We start from the raw sequence: 23,805 nt of genomic DNA, 5'->3' as shown, positions 1-23,805 counted from the left end.
TCCTCAAACCAATGGGTGATGAAACAATAATGACGTCCATTATTAATATGTGGCAAAAAAAACTAAACACACAGGGGACATATAGAAAAGATTTTTGTAAAGGTAACAATGCCCGGCAGTGCTCTCAGAAGTTGTTTTTCAAGGGCAAGGCTAAATAAAATGTGTCATTGTTTAGTTTGGAGGAGTTTAACAGTCCCCATAGAAACTGTTGTTGGGACAATGCATATAAGAATCCATTCACCTTCACTGCATTGGGGTAAATCTCAGACATAGGAATCTTAAAACATAACATTACTTTATTATATCCATTTGTACACAGATGTTCTTCTTATTGTAACTCTCAAATAAAACTCAGAATGAAATTATTTTGGCATAGGCCTAGTGCATATTTTACAGCTAAATGACTTACAAGGTACACAGGTATGGATAATCACGCATAGTTACACATACAAAAGTATTGACTAACATCCAATTCAAATTTCAATTTAAATTTTATATCCTTATGAAATTACTTAGGCACTGTGGGTGTGGTCCTCCTTGAGTTTCACTGTGTCAGACACATGTTGTATGACTAAATCTGATAACAGACAGAGGGATGATGATTCTGGGCTGTGCCTGGAGATCTAAATGACGGAAACGTGGGAGGATGATGGAGAAAAATGGAATCACAGGCTGGGAGTGGGTAAAGCCAGTTGAGGAGTCACGGTGAGAGGATTAAGAGATTTCAGAGCTTCTTGCTTTGTTCTCTTTTTCTACACGTAATACTGTGAGCCACCAATGCTAACACCCTCTATTCATCCACACAAAGGAGAGGGGTGGAGCCATTTGTCTGTGCAACAGCAAAGTGGAGCAACAGGTGAGAGACGCTCGGGAAATACATTTCTGAGAAGTGTGTGTACATGTGCGGTCGGGCCACTCTCCTGTTAGCTGAAGGTGTTGGCAGTGTTTACATACTTCTGCAGCACGTCAACAAGGTCAACACCCAAAAGTTCATGAGTAGAGTTTGTTTTGGTCCGGCATGTGATATTGAAACTGAAACTCTCTCTCTTAGGTATGTAGTGTTAAATAAACATAAAAACTTAAAGATGTGCTCTTGTACTTATTTATTGTGAGCTCAATTTCTCCCCGACCATTATATCTTTTATTCAAAAAGACCTGGGATGCTCATTCATCAGGGGGATACAAACACCGATCCAAATGAATGCTAATGTTGCTCTGAGTCTGCTGGATGTGTAAACTGTTTGCCAATGAATTTATCGTGACAACTTGCAAGGTTGTGTGTTCAGCAGCTTGTACTGCTGACCCCAAGTTTCCAGAAATCAAATAATCCTGCCTTAAAGATGCAAAACATTATCCTCAGCAAAACCTCAAAAAGCCCATTGTCTATGTTTACTGTGATTAAACTGTACTTCTCTCGTGCTATACGTTTGCAATTAACATGCAAAAACCCAAAAATGAATTCAGCAAAATGTGATGATTTCAGCCCAGTTGCTGGAGGAAAGTGTGTGTTTCTGCAAACCATGAATATGTAACATTTGCATTTTTCATATGATTCATATCATAACTATTGACTGTAACATACTATTTAAGCTGACTTTGTCATCTGAAGGTGGAGGGAATGGTGGACAGTGCATCACTTAGGTGAAACACCTGCCAAGCTTCAGACTACTAAAGACCACTGTTAAAGACCAAAAGGCTTTGTGATTTAGTAAGTCATCACTGTATTTTCAGCAGCTTTCTAGTCACTAAACATCAGTGTTTTGTTGGGTCTTATCACTGTTTTAAAGTGTTTCCTTAGGCATCAAACACAGTGTTTGGTATGAACTTGAACAAAATTCAGTGGCTCATTCAAAATTCTGTTGCAGCCCGTCAGTGTTATTCTTAAGTACCAAATTTGGGTGTTCTGTAGCAACATGTTGCTGTTTTTCCCTGTTTTTTTTGCCACTAAAGGTGTTTTGTACCAAACCATCAGTGTTTTTACAGAGGGATTTTAACCACCAAACACAGGTGTGTAGTAGTGGCCCGTTGCTACAAAATCCAGCTGCCCTTTAAGCACAAAATATGGGTGATCTCTTGCAACCTGTCACTGTTTTTCAACATTTTTCAACATTTTAGGCACCATACCGGTATGTTTTGCAGCAACCTGTTGATGTTTTTGTTGCCCAAACCTAACCATGTGTTAACCAAAGCACTGCAGAGATTGAAAGTTTCAGAGTGTCTGCCACATAATAAAATGCAAATGTTACAGTGATTTGCCGAAACATACAATGGCAACATTTTTTTCTGCCTGTTAGCCCAACAGGCTGATATATGTGTAATTCAAGGATCTCAAACAGTCATGTGAAATCCTCATTGAAATGATGAATATCTCCCATGTAAGCACACCCACGAGCAGAATCCATAGATGAGTCACACAGCAGGAATCTATGTGGATTATCTTCTTATTGTACAAGCTTGGTGCACCCTTATGACTTATTTGTTTACTCCCTCAGCATATGAGAAACTAGGATAGAATTCCACATTCATATGACACAGCTGCATGCATGACTGGGTTATTAACTTACTCAATGGAGCAGATCTGCACCGATGTTTCCAGTGCTTCTGCCTGCCCACGACTGCAGCCGAGGAGCATCAGACCCAGTATGCATCTCAGATCACACAGGAATATTTTTCAATGATCGACATGAGTGTATTTGAAGTCATTATGTTAGTATGCAAAAAGAGTTCAGCATTCTTGTTTTTTTTTCTCTTTCCCTCTCTTTTTCACTCCCCCAAAACAAGATATGCGCAGTATGCCAACACACACAGGTCTGCATTCAAAGCAGCCTAGGAAAGATCTCATCCTACTCAAACAACTCCAACAAAGTCCCAGCAGTCGCCTTCCTACCGAACACAATCAACATTGAGACAGGAACCTCCTGGGTATTTAAGACACTGGCCCTGTGCTTCTGAACAATGTGAAATTACAGACATGTGGAGATAGGTTAAGGGCCTAAAAACTGACTACTCCCCAATGATAAACTCTTCAGCCTCCTCAAAATGAAAAAACCCATTAAACACTCGCAACGCCTCGTCGCCTCTCAACAGCACTCCGCGGTCCAAGGCATGAAAGCGAGGGAGATAAAACGGAAACGTTAAATAGGAAAAACATCAGAAATTTCTTTCCCCCCCCACCCTCCCTCTTCCTCATCAAAGTGTGCGAGCGAGATGCGAGGCGATGACGGACCACCATGAGAGAGAGAGCGATGGGAGCTTCACAATTTGTTTTCTCTTTTTGTTTCCTGCTTTTTTTTTTCATCTTGGCTTCTTAGGAATTTTTTTTCTGATAAACAGTGGAGAGCTGAGTTCCAGCACCGTGAAGATATTTTCATTTTCAGCTGCAGCCTCATAAACAGAGGGCTGTGAAGACAATGTAGTTAGAAATGATGAATATATAGCCAGTGGCTTTAATATCTCTAATACTTGCTGTGGATGTGACAAAGGATAGAGTGGGGTATTAGATAATGATGAAAAAGAAGGAAAGAGACGGGGAGTGCTTTTCAAATGTGAGGTTTTGCGCTTCATTAGGAATTTTTAACTGCAGGTTTTATCCATAATGCTTCTCTCAGGACTAACAAGGAGGCTTTTTACAGTTATGGCCACATAGGCTCAAGGTGCTGAATGTCAAATACAGAGGGCACCGAAATAAAGACCTGCGACGGAATAATCTACCAATGCAATACAGGTGTTGATTAAAACACACAAGGCTTATGGAAATAGTTTAAAGTTCTGGAAATGCACAAAAGTTTGATTTCTTGCCAAGAGTAGAATAAGGAGGCTGGTATCACTCTAATACCTGGAAATGTGTAACGTCAGCCAACAACAAGTTAGCTTCGTTTAGCACAAAGACTGAGAGCGGCTAGTTAATCCTTCCCAAAAAAAAAAAAAAAAAAACGATATCACCCGGTTACATCGTCTTAATTAGGCAATTTTTTTTTTTTTTTTTTTTTTTGCCTTGGAGAAAGTGGTAGTAGCTGTTTCCCCTCTGATTCCAGTTAACCTGCTCCTATCTGTAGCTTCATGAGTCCTTAAACATGGAAATGAGTTAGCAGTTTTGCACTTCTATACGTCAGCGGAGAACGTGGCCAGACAAAAGTGTTTGCAGTGTTATATGGCACTAGATGGCCAGACGGCACCTGCAACAACAGCATTACACATGGACTGCTGGTGTCAGTTGAGAATGCAGACGGACAGAACCTGTGGCATCTGCATGAAACATGGCAGAATGGCATCAGGTTGAAACACTGCTGGTAACAATGCAATATAAGCATGGTGGGCCCTGTAGAGCAGGTGAAAGGGAAGATGGATGCGTTCAACAAATCCTGGACTTTCATGCAAAAGTCCAGTGTTGGCTTCCTGTCTGATTGCGATTTTTTTCCCCAACACCTTTCAATGTGCCTATTTTGTCCAAACCTAACCATCCATGTCAATAATGCCTGCATTGGTTGCCCTGACTTGTTATCCAAACATAACCACAACGAATAACCACCATAACCACTAACAGTAGCTTTTTAATAATTGTGATTGAATTTAAGCTCCAAAAATCATAGAGGCGATGTTCCTTTGTGAAGATTATCTGGAGTCGGGTCATGGGGGCAGCAGCCTAAGCAGGGAAGCCCAGACTTCCCTCTCCCCGGCCACTTCGTCCAGCTCTTCCTGGGGGATCCCGAGGCGTTCCCAGGCCAGCTGAGAGACATAGTCTCTCCAGCGAGTCCTGGATCTTCCCTGGGGCCTCCTCCTGGTAGGACGTGCCCTGAACACCTCACCAGGGAGGCGTCCAGGAGGCATCCTAATTAGATGCCCAAACCACCTCATCTGGCTCTTCTCAACGCAGAGGAGCAGCGGCTCTACTCTGAGCTTCTCACCCTATCTCTAAGGGAGAGCCCAGCCACCATACGGAGGAAGCTCATTTCGGCTGCTTGTACCCCAGATCTTGTTCTTTCGGTCACTACCCAAAGCTCGTGACCATAGGTGAGCGTAAGAATGAAGATCGACCAGGTTTTCATTTCAGTGGTTCAACTTTTTTTTTTTACAAAGATATTACAGACGGTGACCGAGTGTTGACGCTACAATAAAGCCTTAATCTCGAGTTGGTCAATAAAGCTGGCTGGCTGGGTGCTTGGCTGTTACAGCTATAATCTTGTCTGTAGGCCTGTAGACTCTTTGGCTGAACAGAGCGTTATGGTGGCAAACTGATGGGCTATAAGAGCTGGTTTGGTGGCTGGTTTACTGGCAACAGTAAGCTATAGTGGAAGGGCTCTCTGGCCTGAGATGGCTGTGTCTCTGCCTGGTTATGTTTTGGCAGAATGTCGTCCTGACTCACTGGCAGCAGGGCTGGTTAGACAGGCTAGTTGCCTGGATATGGATTGGCCCATGAAACAAGAGTGACTCACCGGCTTAGTGACAGTTTGGCCCTGTGCTGGTTTTGTTTCAGAGAGCAACCATCATGCCACTGATAGGAAACAGGATCCCTTAATCACTGCTGCCATATTACATCAACACACACAGCAGACACAACTTCCCCATTCTGTGCTCACCACTCACTGGTCCACTATGTCGACACCACAGTCCACATCCTTTGGTCTCAGGATGTGTAAAAGGTTTCAGTTGTCTCAGCTCTTAGTTTCAATTCAGAAAACATCTAAAAGAGGCATTCCACCAGTTGTCTTTAATTCAATTTATCCATCATGGGTACTGATTGGAGTTTCCTGGGAGACAGACCCCACATTTAAGGGCGTTGTCTTTAATTATCATAGACTTGACACAAAATGGAGAACAGCAAAAGTGGTCCAATAGTGGTCAAGGGCTTCCAATGTTTTAAACTCTTAGGTACGTTTAAATGAGAACAGCCCTACTTTTTTGACTTTAAAAAAAAAACAAACTGTGTTCATATGATAACATTGATCTGCAAAAACAACTGATAATACTGTAGTATGGATGCTAGGCCAGCTTTTGGCGGTGGGATTTTGTGATGACACACCATAGAAGAACATCACACACATGCGCCAAGTGCAGCGGTGGCATCACATGCTGTCATGTGAACCAAAGGTCAAACTGCAACGAAAGTTTAACATTTCATAGAAGAACTGGTGCGCTGTAAACGGCCCCTTAGGTTATAAGGTTATCAAAGACCTGCATCTCAAAGACACGGACTGACTGTTTTTATGTTTCATTTCGTCAATGACAAATAGTCTAGAATTATCTATTCTTCCCATTGGGCATTGTGCATCTAAATTTGCATCCAGCCGACATATCTTCTTAGAACGTTCATATGATATCCTACGAATTTTCGGCCCACAAATGACATTACCTCCTGTACGTACAGTAAAATAGTTGATGTAAAGTTACTATGGTTAGGTTAAGGAAAAGACACATAGTGAGGATGTATCTTATAATGACTGTAAGTTCTCATGGTTTCAAACGCGTATCTTCAGGGGAAAGTCTGGATTTTTGTGACCCATCCACTGCCCCAACCTGCCTCCTTATACTCAGGATTGTTTCCTTGTTTATTCCTTTCAGCGCATCAGTCACATGATGGCAGCCTTTCAGAATACGGGGGATGTGCACAATTTTCAGTGCAGTACTTTTTGTAGGAAAACATATACACAGTTTGTGAGAATAGTCTGATCCAACACCACATATGGAAACCAATGGCTGGAATAGTCAGAGAGAGCAACATTTCTTGATAAATTACTTTTAAGAATGACAAAAATCTCAACTCCAAACCCTTAAATTTAAAGTTTAACACAAACAACAACCTAAACCTGACTTTAAATCCAGTTCTTTGTTGTAACCCATCTGGCTTGAGAAGCAGAACCTTATTGCAATACATGAAATGAAAGAGGGAGGCATATTCAGTGACCCCCATTTTAGGAAATTAAAGTCAGGATATGCCATCCTGTGCTCCATTATTTTTAACCTTCAAAAATGTCTATCTTTCAGAAGTCCCCTGACATTATGTAATGTCTGTGTTAAATTGCTGATTTATCTCTTTAATGCTACAGCATACAATGTTTTTTAAACTATAGCATGCCTCCAAAATTGTGGCTGGAGTTTTAAGAAGGTTCTCCACTGTTGTTTCAACATGACAATGACCCCATGCACACATGGTTTCTCAGCGTCATGTGGAAGAAGTTGACTGGCCTGCACACAGCTCTCAACTCAATCCATTCCAGCACTTTTGCGATGAGCTGAAATGCCAACTGAGAGCCAGACCTCAGTGAACAACATCAGCATTGCTCCTCGCTAATGGTTTTGTGGCTGAATAGGAACAAATCTCTGCAGCAGGTTCCAATGTGAAGTGGAGAGACTGAAACCAGGACCAGCACATTAATGCCAAGGGTTTTGACGTGAGAAAATGACTGTCCATACATACAAGGTACAAGATACAAGTTGTTTTTTTTTTAAATAATTTAAAAGTAGTGCTAGTATAGTATGTCATCCAAAATATGATTTAAAAAAAGTCATGGCATAGATTGTCTTTCAAATATACTATAACATATTGTCATAATTTGAATGACAAACTGTACTATGAATTTTTTGTCATATTTTGAACAAAATGTTGCACCATGACATTTTTTCAGTCCTAGGGAAATAAAGTGGATGAGATGTGATTGAGGCTCTGCGCACATCTTCACAGAGACATGGTTAACCCCTAACATCCTGGATCAAGCTGTTGCACTGGATGGGCAGACCTTGTTGGGAGCCGACAGGACACAAGATTCCGATGCACATTCAAAAAATGCGCTGCAGGAATTGAATGAGACCACCAGCCGCAACATGCCTGAGCAACCAGATGGAATATTTCATAGTAGCTGCTGATTTTAATCCACTTATCCTTCATCTTCAAAGATGTAGCAGGATCAAGGACAAATATAAATTTCATTTTTTCAACTTAAATGACAAATAAATCTACCTTTTATCTTCTTTATCTTATACTGGATAACAGAATATAGTATGTCTCATTAACATATTTTTTTACTGCATATGCTACTATGACTTTGTTGACTTATTGTGGACGACATACATGCCTTTTTTTATTATATTTTGGACAACATCCTAACATATAACTTTACTGACATATTGTGGAAGACACACTATACTATGACTTTTTTCTCATATACTGGACGACTATTATATGACTTTTTCACATATTTTAGAAAACATACTATACTATGACATTTTAGTAATATTTTGGGAGATGTACAACACAATGACTTTTATGTCTTATTTTGTTCAACAAACTATACTATGACTTTTTTGTCATATTTCATAAGGCATACTATAGTATGGCTTTTTGGGGATTTTTTTTTATATACTATTCGATGACTTTTTAGTCATATTTTGGAAGACATACTATAGTATGACTTTTTGTGATATTTTGGACAACATACTGACTTTTTTGTCATATTTTTGATTAGATATTATACTATGACTTTGTTTTCTAGTTTTTCCCTGTTTCCAGTTTCTCATGTTGTGTTTCCTGTTTCATTTTGTATTTTTATTTCTAATCTGTCACCTGTGCTTTTTCTCTGTGTCTCCCTGTCTCTCTGTCTATCTGTGTGTCTCTCCCCGTCTCTGTGTTTCTCTGATTCTTATATTTAATCTATCTTTATTTGATTTCTATTTTTTCTCTCCTTCTTACTTTCATCTTTACCTTATTGCTTGTCATGCTGCTCTGTGTGCCTTGAATTGCCCCCTGGGGACAAATAAAGTTTTTTGAATTTGAATTTGAATTTGAATTTGTTTCTCTGTCTGATTCCCTGATTTGTGTCACCTGTGTAATCAGTCTGGTCTGTCCTTCCCTGTCAGTCTCCCCTGCACATCTGCTTCTGTTCAAGTCTCGTCTGCTCCACCCTAGGGCTCCCAGTCACACCTTCTTTAGTTAACCAGTCCGTGTTTCCCTCCTGTTCCTGTGTCCACCTACCTAGCTGTGTGCCATAGTCTTGATTAGTTCTTCTCTCTATATATACCTGTGTTTCCTTTTGTCCTTTGTCAGTTCGTCTGTTTTCCTCGCGGTGTTCCTGTTGTCCCTGCTTCTTCATTCCTGTTGTCCCTGCCACTTCATTTCTGTTGTCCCTGCCATGTTCCTGCACTGTTCTTCACCCAAGTTCTTTTTATCAACTTGGTTTGTTTCAGTCTAGTTTTTTTTTTCATTTTATTTGTACTTTGTATATTTGTTAACCTGTTGGTGTTTTTATGGATAATCTTCAGCAGTATAACGCGCTTTTAGTTTGTACTTCTGGCTCCATTTTTGTTTGTTCTGCATTTTGGGTCCTTATCCTGCCTTATACCTGACAGAACAAACTGACCTATCATGGACCCAGCAGAACAACTGCTTGCCATTCCCTTCACCAATCCTTTCTGGGGAACCCACCTGGTCTTGGGGGGGTCCTTGATCCTTAAAAAGGACTCCCAAGCCACTCAAGAAGGTCCACTCTTATCCTCCCAGAAACCAGCTCAAGCCCCAGCCCAAGGTCCCCAGCACCCAGCTTGCCAGCCATCAGCTTTCCTGGTGGCCGGCTAGCTTCCTGCCCTCTCCTGACCGTAATCCTGTTCTGTTGTCGGAGGTCCCAGCAGACGCCACTTTAGTTCCAATATCGGGGGTTGTGGCAGATGCCACTCCAGTTCTATACTATGTCGTTTTTGATGATATTTTGACGACACACTATACTATAACATTTTTTATTATTTTTGGATCTGTGACGGGTTGGACATGTTGGAAGCAAGGTTGGGGGAGAGGAGTGCAGTTGGATCGTCCTTCGATAGGTGACGTGAGGGGGAATGCACAGTGCGATCTCCACGTGAAACAAACAAACCTGTTCAACCAAGGTGAGGATTCCTTCCGTGAGGACTTGAGTGCTCGGATGAGTGCGGGAAGCGGGCAGGCAAGCGGGCAGGCAGGCAGGCAGGCGCACAGACAAGTGAACACCACAACGGCTGGAGCAGGAAGGAAGGAGCTGCGGCGACTCTAAGACAAGGGGGAAAACACAAGGGAGTAAGCCGCACAGGCAAAAAAAAACGGAATACTAGGAAACAGCAAAAATACTGAGAGGCCGTGAGGAACATCTACCACTTGGCAGGAGTAATACTCTGGCAATGAGTAGGTCTGAAGCCACAACTTAAGTACACCACCAGCTCATCAGGAGATTGCCTGCACCTGACCCTGCCTAGGGAAGAACAAACCACGCCCACGCTCCCACACACAGGTTAGGGCACAGAAGGGTATGCAGACAGGAAGAAACAAACAAAGGAGAGGGGGAGGGGGACTGCACAGCAGCCATCATGACAGTACCCACCCCTCAACGACTGCCACCAGGCAGGCGACCAGGTCGGTCAGGATGTCACCGATAAAAGTCAGAGAGAGATCCAGAATAAAGGACCGGGGAATCCAGCTACGATCCTCAGGCCATCCTATGGCGGTCCGCCATCCTCCGATTCCTTTAACAAGAACGCAGGAGCGCAGCACGTGTTTCTCTCCATACCCTGTGCATCCTGAGCAGGTTGTCCTGGACCGAGGGAAACACAATCTCTTCCTCCTGGACAGGGAAGAGTGGAGGCTGATAACCCAGGGACGACTCAAATGGAGATTTACCAGTGGCAGAGCAGGTGGGTGAATTGTGCGCATACTTAATCCAGGTCAGTTGTGAACACCAGGGATTTAGGGTTGCGGGCACAGACACACCGTAGCGCAGCCTCCAGACTCTGATAGGCTTTCTCCGTCTGGCTGTTGGATTGAGGGTGATAGCCAAATGTGAGACTGCTGGTGACCCCCAGAGCTCGGCAGAATGCTTTCCAAACTTGAGATATGAACTGGGGACCCCAATCAAAAACTATATCTGCAGGTATGCCATGTATGCAAAAGACATGGTTAATCAGGATGTCGGCCATCTCAGCCACTGAGGGCAGCTTTGACAGGGCCACAAAATGGACAGCCTTGGAAAACCGATCAGCGATCGACAAAATGGTTGCATTACCTCTTAAGGGGGGTAGACCAGTCACAAAGTCGACAGCGATGTGCGACAATGGGTGTCCAGGTACTGGGAGTGGTTGGAGGAGACCAGCAGGGGGACGGTTGGAAGATTTCCCCTGGGAGCAGGTACTCTCGGATGTCCTGGGCCATGGATGGCCACCAGAAACATTGTTGGAGGTGAGTCAAAGTCCTAGAAACTCCGGGATGACAAGCGATATGGGAATCATGCCCCCACTGGAGCACCTGGGAACGGATGAGTCAGGGACAAAGAGACAGTAAGGAGGGCCCCCACCTGGATCTGGTTGTGTAAGTCATGCATTTCTCACCACAGACTGAATGGGGGAACTCAGCAGCTGCCAACACACAGGAGGCGGGAACAATGGTGTCAGGTGTGGCTTCTCTCTCACTGTCAGTCTGGAAGCTCCGGGATAGTGTGTCGGGCTTGACGTTCTTGCTTCCAGGTCGGTAGGTCAGAGTGAAGTTGAACCACCCAAAGAATTAGGCCCACTGGGCCTGGCAAGAATTCAACCCCTGGTTTGGATGTAGGCCAGGTTCTTATGGATCGGTCCAGACCAAGAAGGGTCTCTCAGCTCCCTCCAACCAGTGTCTCCATTCCTCCAAAGCCAGCTTGACTGCCAACAGTTCCTGGTTACCGACATCATAATTCCTCTCTGCGGGGGACAATTTACGAGAAAAATACGCACAAGGGTGTAATTTTTCATCACCTGAGTATCTCTGAAATAGGACTGCCCCAACACCAATATCCGAAGCATCCACCTTGACAATGAACTGGCAAGTTGGTTCAGGCTGGAAGAGGATCGGAGCAGAGGAGAACCGCTTCTTGAGTTCTTTCAATGCTGAATCAGCCTCGGTTGTCCAAATAAAAGGAGCAGAGAGAGAGGTGAGACGACTGAGAGGAGCCACAACCATGCTGTAATTTCTGACAAACCCCCTGTAGAAATTAGCAAATCACAGAAAGTATTGAAGCCGTTTCCGGGAGGTGGGGACCTCCCACTCCATAGCCGCATGTACCTTAGCTGGATCCGTCTTTACCTGCCCGCTTTCGAGGAAGGAGGTGGAAGAGGTGTGAAATTCACACTTTTGAGCCTTGACAAACCGTTTATTCTCACGTGACCTCTGCAGCACCTATCTGACATGTACCACACGTTCCAAGACGTTACGGGAGAAGATCAGAATATCGTCGAGATACATGAAGACCGACTTGTTTAAGAAGTCTTGGAGGACGTCGTTTACCAGCGCCTGGAAGACTGCCAGGGCATTGGTGAGCCCAAAGGGCATGACCAAGTACTCGAAATGTCCCAGCGGTGTGTTGAAAGCAGTCTTCCACTCATTGCCTTCTTTTATCCGAACAAGATGGTAGGCGTTCCTATGGTCCAGTTTGGAGAAGATGCACGAAAATCAATACAAGGTCTGAGAGTCTTGTCTTTTTTCTTAACGCCGGAGAAACCCGTTACGGTGCAGATAGCCTACCGGTAGGCAGAGGAGCTCCTGGCAGCAGGTCAATGGAGCAGTTGTAAGGTCGGTGGGGTGGTAGTGAGAGGGCTTGTTGCTTGCTGATGACGTCAGCCAGGTCGTGATATTCAGGTGGGACTGAGGACAGGTCAAGTGGTTCTGGTGGAGTAGAGCTGGGTCTGGTGTCAAACATAGGCTGGGCAGACTGCAGGCAATTAGCATGACAAAATGAGCTCCAACTCGTGATTTTCCCTTCTGCCTAATCAACAACCGGGTTATGGATTTGGAGCCAGGGAAGACCGAGAATGATGGGCATGGATATGAACGGCGGTTAAAGCATTTTTACCCTTTAACCGCTTCTCAGGTATATGACATTTTCTTTCTAACTCGCAGATCCTGCGGCTCCTCCCTTTTTTGAGGTCAGATGCATAAGAGGATGTAAAGTCCCTAATACAACCCTTGGTGGCCATTTATATGTATGAGGCATTATCTACTGTACATATATTTTTTGCTACGAATCTTGTAATCCTTTTCCTAAATTGTGCTACAAATACCTCATCCTGCAGAAGCATCATATTAAAGCACCATCTCGGTGTTTTATTAAATCTGTGACTACGATCTATCGTCATCAACAGCGGGTAATGGTCAGATAGTGTCGCCGGCAAATCTACATTTATATGCCTATTTTTGTTTCTATCAAATCTACACCCATTTTCAGACTCCAAGAGAGCAGAAATTAGTCGATTCTGGACTGTGATTCATGATACGTGGAAAAGCATGTATATAGTCTCTAATGCCCTGGTTCTGAATGCGCCATATATCAACTAGGTGAAAATGTGATACATCCTCCACCCTCAGGTGTGTTTCTTGAATAAATGCTACATCCACATGCTTGCGACGGAGTAAGTCTAAGCATTTCACTCTTTTAGCTTTTGCATTAATACCCCAGACATTATAGCTCAATATACTGTAGATAACTTAACCATTATCGAAACTGGTACCTAGTGCTCCAGGTGTGACAATAACAGTCTAACCCTGATGTAAGAGTCATAACTAAGATACCCACCCTCCCCCCTCCCTCCGCCGCCCTTCCTCCAACCCCCCAAACAGTGGTTCTGACCCGTATGACTTCCGCATAATGCAGCTCAGCAAGACTTTTTAAACTCCTATCTATCCCTCCCTTGTAACAGTTAACTCCCTCCTGTCAGGGTAGCTCACAGCAGTAAAACATACACCTGGCCAGAAACCCCTATTTCATCCAAACTAATAAGACAAAGTAAAGTGCAGGTGGAAACAAAAATAGGCACATGAATGTATATATTGTGACCTCCAATTCTGGTCATAAATCAGAATGATATTTGGTAAACATAAATATCCCCTCTAAGATTATTTATCTGACAACCATAATTAAACATTTTCATAACTAGGGGATCCCAGAATAACAAAATAACAGTACAATCAGATGGGGGCAGGTCTTATAAGTAATCAAAAGTAATATTACAAACATTATGGTAAATATAGTTCTCCCACCTCAACTTTGTAACAGGGTCAGGGGTTGTTGCTAACATATCACACCTTATTGTATGCAGCCACCCCTTACTGTGGCTGTGAGGTTCTCTGACTACCATCAGTCCTCAACAAGTCCTCTCCAAGTGATCCTCACTGGCCTAAGATAACGAAAGTATGACATTTTTGATGATTTTTGACGACATATTTTAGTATGACATTTTTGATGATATTTTGATGACATACTATACTATGCCATTTTTTATTATTATTGAACGACATACTATACTATGTTATTTTTTAATATTTTTAGACGACATACTATAGTATGACATTTTTGCAGATTTTTTGATGGCATACTATACTATGTAATTTTTGATTATTTTTGGACGACATACTATACTATGTCATTTTAATTATTTTGGACATTTTTGGGTATATTTTGGATGACATGCATTGACTTTTTTGTCATATTTTGGATGACTTACTATACCATTACTTTTTTTTGTCAGTTTTTGGATGACATACTGTACTATAATGTGTTTTTGATTCATCTGACAACATAAAATGACTTTAATGTCATTTTTTGAACACTATGCTATTCTTTGACTTTTTAGTCATATGTGAACAACATACTATGGTATGACTTTTTTAACATATATTTAAAGACATATCATACTGTACTATGACTATGTCATATTTTGGACATCATACTATACTATTACATTTATAAAAAGATATATATAGTTATATCATTTTCTAATTTCCTCAAGTTAATCTTTTAAAAATTATCATTCCTAATCACAGGTATCACACATTCATTCATTTTCAGGTTGGTTGTTGTGTTGTTGGATGATGACACACACATACAAAAATAATTATTTTCAATATACTACACACATAAAATGACTTTAATGTCATTTTTTGAACACTATGCTATTCTTTGACTTTTTAGTCATATGTGAACAACATACTATGGTATGACTTTTTTAACATATAGGACTGAAGTGGTGGATTGTATGAAGTCTGTCCTCAGCTGTGATTCCACACTGAGATAAATAATACCTAAAATAAGTAAATGAAACTGTCATATCAACTGTTTCACTGTCAAGCTGCGTGTAACAATAAAACTGTGGCATTATTTATTCATGCAGCGATAGAATAGAACAAAGCAGCACAAACAGACAGCGTGTCCATAGGAAAAACATTTTATTGAAAAACATTTTCAGTTTGTAACAGACTGGTGGAATGTGTGTCATTTATCCTCACTTTGAACTTGTTTTAAATTTTCGAATGTTAAAACCATTTTTCACAGCCTGGCCATCTCATACTGCAGGGAGGGGGAGAACAGGGCTACAGCCAGCCGCTAACCATGACATGACTAAAGAAAACCAGGGGGAGACGAACAAACAATGCAAATATAATACTGTGTTACTTACAAACTGGACTGAAGTTAAATCATAAACAGACCAAAAGAAAAAAAAGAAACTAATTCAATAAATATTTATGGTACACACTTATGGCACAAATATGCAGCAGTCGGTTTGGCAACTTTTCTCTCTTTTTTTTTAAAAACCAAATTACCATGGAAACAGTGCAAAAGGGGAGGGAGTGGGGAGGACACGGGCTTTCCATCGAGCGCTAGCTAAAATACATAGCAAAAAATTCAAATTTTATACAAAACATCTTACTTTAAGAGTTTATAAAAAATGTTTTTATTGGGTTCTGGTCAATATTTACATAAGCTATTTCCCAAAAAAGTAGTATGCTCTGTTTTTACTGAAGTGTATTCCATTTTTTCTGTACTTTTTTTTTCCATTTACTTTCCTAAAAAGGTGAATAAGGCTATTGTAACAACCCAGGATCCATATACAATACAAACATTAATGTATTTACAGTTTCTTACCTACAGAAGTACGGTGCAAAATTACTGAGTCAAGTGACCAAGGGCTGACCATACGAGCAAGGCATTTTACAGTAGCCTGAGGTGCTTCTCCTAGCCTTTGTACTAAGACTCTCACAGCATCGCTACGACACTTCACACCAGGTCTGAACGAACCCCCTGGTCAATGTTGGGAGAGCGTTAGTTGAGCGGCAGCTAAGAAAAGGACGTCAGATTCAAAGAAACTAATAAGATTGTCATATTCTGCCGCAGACAGACAGCAACTAAACAGCCAGTTCTTTGTTTGATGTGTGTCTTTTTTTTCTCCTAAATACCTGTCCAGGTGTGATATATATATGCTTTTTAATGGTTTCATTTTTCACAGTTTACCTCTTGTACTACGGCACGTCGTTAAAACAGGGAAAAAAAAAGGTTCAAATAATACTACAAAGAATGCAGGAAAATAAAAAAACTAACAGCAGGCTTGTGTGACGTACTTTGCTAGTTTTGTGTCATTTGTTTGTTGTTACATCTTTCAGTGGTTAAGAACACTTTTTCCATAGGTGTTTTTTTTTTCTCAGAATTGATTAAAAAAATAAATAAGAATTGCATATTTGCAGATTTTGTAGCCTCTTAGAGGCACAAACCTCAGATCATACAAGGCTTGGCTTTTCGGTGAAATTTGATGCTCTTTATGACGATGATTGGCTGATAACATGCTCCGGGAAAACAGCTTAAGTCGTGAGATTAAGCCGAAGATATTCATGAATGAGATGTCACTGAAATTTAGACAGACGTGCGCACACACACACACATACACACATGCACAAAGAACATGGAGGGTGGAGGAGAATCGGGGGCACTGATGAGAATCCTTTGGGAGATGCTACACTGAGTGAATGTGGGAGACACAGCTACTCTGCCCTTGTGTACACCAATGCGAGCTATTTAGGGTCAGATACCTCTGCTCTCCTCGGGGGCCCAGGGCCCAGGCTGCCCTCCCCTGGTCCTCTTTCTCTAGGACCGAGCTCTGTGGACTAGAGCTCATGAAAATACAGGACTCAGTGGGTCGAGAGATATCAAATAATCAAAAACCTAGATTGCATAATGTGCACTTATACCATAATATATTAACATTACTTCTTCTCCATACCGCCTGACAACACCTGTGCTCTATGTGTCTATCATAAATAAATTCTGCTTTTTATTTCATTACTTTTTTTTTTTAATTGTCGTAATTTCCTTTTTTTAAATGTACATCTATTTTGTAAAAAAAGAAAAAAAGAAGTAAATCAAAAACTAACAATATGGAAATGCTAATGGAGAGACAGTGACAATGTAAGATGTCCCTGTGCTTTTTTTTAAAAAACAAGAAAAGGAGAGCACCGGTCATGCTGATTTTGGGCCCTTAGGGCACCCTTAATCACCATTGGACCCCCAGGGGTAAACATTACAGTACCTAGAGCTGTTTCAGCCAGCTATGCTAACCTCAACTACATCTCGGGCCTCTTCTTCTTCTCCTGATGTGGAAAAAAAAACAAACGGCTATAAGGCGAATTGGATTTCTTATTGCCTCAGACACATTCCCGTGTGAGTAGCCCAGGTTCTAGAGAAGTTGAGTCGAGCCCTCACTACGAAATCTGACGGGATGCAGCTGCTCTCCCATCTCGAGCTTTCACTGTGTCTCTCTCTGCGAAGAGTGGAGGTACCAAGAAGGGGTTAAAAGTGCTGCTCTATGTATATGAAAGTCCTCCACTCTTCCCAGGAGTCAACTGGGCAGACCTGACATGCGAGAGGGCGCAAAATTGAAATAAAATAAAAACCCTCACTCCTTCTTTTCACGCTGTCGCCACTCCGAGCCACTGTTTGGGTCACTTGTGTTTGAACGACATGTCACTAAAGGAACTGACTGACGCCAGGATATGAAAACCACATCAGTGTAAAATCTGGCAAGTTGAACTTACTCATTATAATCTTGGAAACTGATTGACTTGAAAAAGTAAAGTAAATATAACTATAAATCTCAATTTATGTTTTATTTACTTAAGCCTATTGTTATTTTTACTTAAAATGTATCTGTATTTACTTAATTTTGTTAAGTTGTTGCAAATGAGGCCACAGTTAGAAGAGAACGGCAAAGAAAAAGTTTTTGTCCTTTTCGAAGTTGCAACAACTTTGCAAAACTAAGTAATTATAACTACATTTTAAGTAAACATAACTGTTAGATATGGTGTAAAAATAAATGTAGACTAATAGTCATTATTACCTAATTTTTTTAGGGCAATCAGTTTCCTTGATTTTGTGAAACAAAGTCAACTTTTCAGATTTAACATTGTCATTGCTGACAGTACAAAAGAAGGGATTTTTTTTTCTTCCTTAGAACCTTCAAGTAACATGTGAAAGATTTGCTGAATGTGGGAATGAGGAGAAATGGTGTAATCCACACAGCCCAAACAGTTCACATTGACTGGTGAGACGGTGTGTCTGTGTGTGTGGGTGAAGGTGTGTGTATGTGATGGTGAGCATGTGGGTGGCAGGGTGAATGGGTGATCTCCGTGAGTCAGTCAGGAAAGTCCCGGAGAGGATCACTGCGAGGATCGCTCTCCTTTTCCCTCGTCCGACTGGTTAATCCACAGAGTCTCTCTGGCTAGTGAGCATCAAGGAAGGGCCGCCATTTTGTGAGTTCATGGTCAGCCCGTATGCTCCTTTAGGTCTCCTCCTCACTCGCTTTGTGTCTCTTTCCCTCTGTTTTCCCAAGCAGTAGTCTCTCTAAAGGTGAGGCCGAAATTTCATGCCAGTAAACCTTCACGTCTGTCCATCCCATCCAAAAAAGAAAAAAAACTGTGCATCTGTCTAACTTTCTGATCCCACAACACTCTCCCCCAAAATGCTGGCTGTGGTGCACAAAACAAAACAGGGAGCAACACCAGCGAAACAAGAGATCGTCCTCTCTCTTTCCCAGAAGCCCCCGGGAGCAGCAGCAGTGGCAGCCTCCTCTCCGGCCCTCCACCCATCCCGTCCGCACCGACTGGGACCATACCAGAGCAACAAGGTATCAGCAAAACTTTGATAAAGAAAAAAATAGTGACAAAACATCAGAGATGAGGAGGAGGAGTTGACAGAGAGAGAGAGAGAAAGAGCGAGAGTGACCGCGGGTGTGCTGGCGCGCCAAACTAAAAACCCGCTCTGCCCGGGATTGTTCCAGTTCGTCTCTTTACGCGTAAGAGTCCCCCTCAGACCTTGTAATAGATGTTGGCCGGGCTCTGAGGTGGCATCTCCTGAACTATGTAGACCGGGTGGCCGTAGTCGCCGCTGACCTTCTCGTAGTGCGGGCAGAAGACGCTGTCAGCAGTCCTGAGCGGGATGATGATGTCGCTGGGCTCCGAGCCGTTATTGTTCCCACCGCCTCCGCTCCGTTTGGGCGTGGCCAGGGTGCTAAGAGACAGTGTGGCAGCATGCTGCGGCGAGTGCTTGCGGTGCCGCCGCCGGTACTTGAGTAACAGCAAGACCAGCATGATGATGATGATGATGAAAATGACGCTGCCTGAAGCGATGCCGACAAAGATTGCCACCTCGGAGCCGATGACGCTGGATGACTTCCCGCCGTTGTCATTGTCGATGCTTTCTCTGGGTGCTACACCTGCGACACAGACATCAGCACTGTGAGTAAATGACCACATTACCATCTTTTTCAACCTCAATTATGCACCTAAAGAACCACAAAATGACCATTTGTAAATCACTTAATCATACTGTGTTTCCTTGAATTCATTAAGGAAACTTTTTTTTTCATGCCTACACAGAAAATGACTAAAATAACTTTAGTATAGGAGTCTGGCTTTGAAGAGAGCACTTTCAGTTCAGTTTTAAGTCATAAGGTTTTTGTGAAAATACACGTGTTTGGGAAGAACTGCAACTGGATAAATCAGGATTTGTGTGACACTTTTTGATATAGTTTTGCTGTTTGTAACTCTGGTACCCCATTAATCAATAAATCAATGTAATTTTATGGTTGAGGTATAGGTAGGACAGTATTACTTTTCTTTTTTTCTCTTAAATGCATGTGCGTCCCTTTGTATCAACCTGTGTCTCCTCTCTAAATTCGGAGTCCATTTTTTCCTCAGCAACAGTCTGTAACTCACAGGGTGGACAATTTATTTGTTCTCCGAGAACATGCAGCAATGCAATATTGAAAGATATACAGTATATATTCCAACAGATCTCCTAACGAACAGTCCAGCTTCAAAAATAGAAACTCTATTTGTGGCAGCAGATGTTTTAATCATGGCAGGCCGCCACAAATAATTGAACATGTGGGAAACCCTGCTCTTTCAACAAAGGTATTCATGGTGTAGCTTTTGTACTTAACTCACAGAAAATAAGAAATTGTGTCAAGAATAAAAAGAGCTTGAGAGAACCTCTGTGAAGAGGTGTGTGAAGAGGGTGTAATTTAGGGATTGTCAGATTTGGACAGTTACAAAAATGTGATTCTGGCACCAGGAAAGTGTAGAGGAAGGGGGTCTCAGATGTTGTTCGACAGGCTAAAAAACACGTTTGAAGTTCTCTGACGCAGGAGAGGAAAGAAAGGGGAACAGAAACAGTGTTTTTCACAGTCTTTTCCTGCCTTTCCCTTTCATTCGTGTCAATCTTTTCATGGTGTCACAGTAAAGGTGTAGGGAGCAGGCCAGCAGCACAGTGGGCTGAGAGTGAAGCCTGCCCATAGAGGGCTTTTGTGTAAAGGTCACATTCGATCGGTGGCTATTCAAATTCAGCCGGTGAAGACTGCAACCTTGAAAGTAGGGCGAGCGCAGCCTGATAGGAGATATACAATGGCCCGGGTAGATACACGCAAATGGCACTCAGAAAGATTGCATTTTGAGAGATATAAAAAGTAACTTCATTTTCTAACTAACAGCCCCAGAGGGAAGAAAATAAGAAAGAAATATTTGATGTCATTGTGAGACATCAATTATGAAAGCCAAGCTGTGCTCTGACTCCCAGCGATGGACATTCTGGTTCTCATCCAGCACCTCGAGGGCGGGCACGAGCTGTCTCCCCGGGACAGGAGCGAGTTCCCCGAGCAGGCGGGATTACTGTGCGTCCCTGCCTGCCGCCGCTGCTCTCCTGAGGGCCTAAAAGTGCTTCTGCTACGGTAAAGGGAGTGGATACAGGATGGCAGGCAGCCCAAAGCAAGGACCCTTCCGTTGTTTTACAAGAGGATTATGCTGCCTCAGACGCTCTGCCCATAGCACTCTGAAGCCCATATGCTCCTGATGGCTGGCGGGATGGAAGGATGGGACATGAAAAAGCAGGAGAGGGGAAGAGGAGATGGAGAGAGCAAGATGCTAATGTCTGCAGAGAATGGTGTCGATGTGGATTTAACCCTCTGAGAGTGACATCATTTTCTTTGTGCTGCTTTCAGAAACCTTTCAGAAACATTTGAACCCTGAGCAAATTGATTTCTTTCAGAAATGTGAAAAAATCCATGAGCAACTTGATAATGTTTCACAAATTGAAATTCATAGGTTTAGAAAATCATTTAAATAAGTTGCAAGGGAAAATTATATTTCCCGTGATCATAATTACATATTTAAATTTATGGTACAACATGACCAAAATTTTAAGCACTTTTTTTTAGGTTTTAACTTTTATTTATTTATTTTTGTTGCTAGTTTTCAGGTGACTTACATTCTCTCATCTTTCATTTCTGCCTTCTGAATTATTATTTTTTTAAAGCTAGGGAAAAAAAGCTAGGAAAATAATACATTTAAAATCATGTTACAAAATTATTACAATTTGTAATCACTTTTCCAGGTCATTTCTTTTGTTGCTATTTGCCTTCTTCCATATTTTTGAAAGAAATTGCTCAGATTTCAAAGGGTTAACAGGTGGAATGCTGCATGCTTGACGAGAGAACACACAAAGAGTCATGTGAAGCCACGCCCTTGATGAAGGGACTGTTAATATAGGTCAGCTTGTTTTTGTTCTCAGCCTCTTCCTGTTTCTTTTCTCTGAACACAGCTCTCTGCGGAAATTGCTGGTCTGATTTTCTTGGGAGATTTTTAACTGCAATTTAATAGCAGAGATAAGAGGGCACCGCACGTAGCCGCACAACAGAAACAAGTGTGTGTCTGTGCTAAGAGCAGGTCGTTAAAAAGATGGCAGACGGCGATCGGATCACTTTCTTGAAAATGACGGGGTTGAGGCTGGAACGGGGCCAGCGTGGAGATACCTTATAAGTCCTTGAGAGGCCGGAGATGCCTATCAGTTTTATGGGCAACATTCAATTACTGGCTGATGAATCGCTGACCTTTCTTTCCTTCACTTTCACACGCACACCTCGGTGACTGCCGCAAACACACACAAGCGCACTTACTTTGCGCGATCTGCTCTGAGCTGGCACAACAAACGCCTGCCCAAATGCCAAATTGTTTCGATAAATCCTCCACTCAATCACTGATTTCTCGGGATTTAAGCTGCTTTAAGTTGCAGTTAGTTGATCTCACCTGGTTTCTCCAGCACATCATTGGGGTTGTAGGTGTCCTTTCCGTCTGAGTGCTTGGGAGAGTAGGGTACTCTGGTGGGGTTGTCTTTGGGTGAAATAGGGTCAGAGGGATCTGAAAAACAAATGCAGAAATTTTTAGTGTATGTCTTTGTTGCTTCAGAATTTTTGTCTAAACCACAATACGCAGGTTCAGCCCTATAAACACTCAAGTCCGTCTGTGAATGAGAGATGTTAACCACTTTTCTTGCAGTTTGTTGATGTCAATACCAAAACACAAAAAAGTATTTTGTACAAAAAAAACATGTTTACAAAAACAGAGCTCCTGGCAGCCACATTTTCTTTGACTTCTTTGAATCCAGATAAAAGCAGGCTGTTTTTGTGCATGACGCTCTTCATGACCCAGATATCACTGCAATCAGCCATAAAGAGCAACTAATGATTGTTTTTGGTTGTGCAATGAGTCCATTTGGCTCTAAATGATTTTAAAATGTTTGTCTGTATACATGTCCTAACGTTGAGCCGACTCCACGCTCGTGCTAAATGGTGCAGCCATTCACCGTGCATCTGCTGTTCCAATCACTCTAAGGTTTAACTCGAAGCACCGTCGAGCTCAGCTGCACCAAAACCACACTTAACAGAACATTTCATTTAATAAAGCTGCTGATTTGTAAGCAATTCTAAACACTGGAGCTGATTTTTTAGCACTAGGGCCAATTTCCATGCCTCTTCAGCACCTGTTCTTTTCTTCCTGCGAGTGCAGCAGCTTCGATTAGTTTACTGACCTTCAGTGATGCTCAATACCACTGGAGCTGGTGTTGAAGAGAGGGACAAACCCTGGAAATTACCACTCTGGGTGGCAGCCGGGCAGCTGATTTATGAATAATTATTGCTATAATTAAGAATAGGGGCTGATCTGTGTGTGACTGCTCAGGGCTGACTGTGCAGTGTGTTTTTTAGATCCAGTGGCTTTGGGTTGGAAAGTCCAAACAAACTCCTTTCCAAACTACTTTTCCTCACTGGAAAACATCATGAGGTCAAGGAAAGATGTGAAGGAAAATTCATAAGGACTTGGGAAAAGATGACCGTGGTGTTTAGAGAATCTGATGGCACGTCTCCTCTGCTCTGTAATGATGCGACAGCAGATGTTGTTGATGTGGGTCTGTTATGCTGAAACTACAGTGTTCAGATGAAAAACCACCAAAATCCTTTCTGTATTGTTTCTTAGTACCAAATAGTTTCTTTCTTTATTGTTTTTTTTATTTATCTGTTTTCTTTTAAAAACCTGATGATTTGCTGCCTTCTTAAAACCCTAAAGGCCCAGTTTAATATCACAAACACTTGTATCGCTCTGCACCCAAAATGTGCTTTTCAAAATCAGGCCATAAAAAATATTAAACATTAATATGATTTTCTACTTTTATCAAGTGT

At 42.1% G+C, this 23,805-nt stretch overlaps 1 protein-coding gene across 2 annotated transcripts in view; it reads right to left on the bottom strand.

The window, feature by feature from the left end:
• Positions 1-15,182: 15,182 nt before the first annotated feature.
• Positions 15,183-23,805, bottom strand: part of efnb2a (ephrin-B2a) — a 39,383-nt gene continuing 30,760 nt past the window's right edge. For both annotated transcript variants that reach the window (XM_042494007.1, XM_042494008.1), the window contains 2 exons: positions 22,379-22,489; positions 15,183-19,512 (listed from right to left, as the gene is read on the bottom strand). In XM_042494007.1, coding sequence (XP_042349941.1) covers positions 19,106-19,512; positions 22,379-22,489 — 518 coding nt within the window. In that variant the 3' untranslated portion in view covers positions 15,183-19,105. The remainder of the gene's footprint in view (positions 19,513-22,378; positions 22,490-23,805) is intronic.

Source organism: Plectropomus leopardus, chromosome 10 (assembly GCF_008729295.1).
Source record: "Plectropomus leopardus isolate mb chromosome 10, YSFRI_Pleo_2.0, whole genome shotgun sequence".
NCBI lineage: Eukaryota > Metazoa > Chordata > Actinopteri > Perciformes > Serranidae > Plectropomus > Plectropomus leopardus.
Note: the sequence above shows the minus strand (reverse complement) of the source record. Positions and strands in the feature narration are given on the sequence as shown.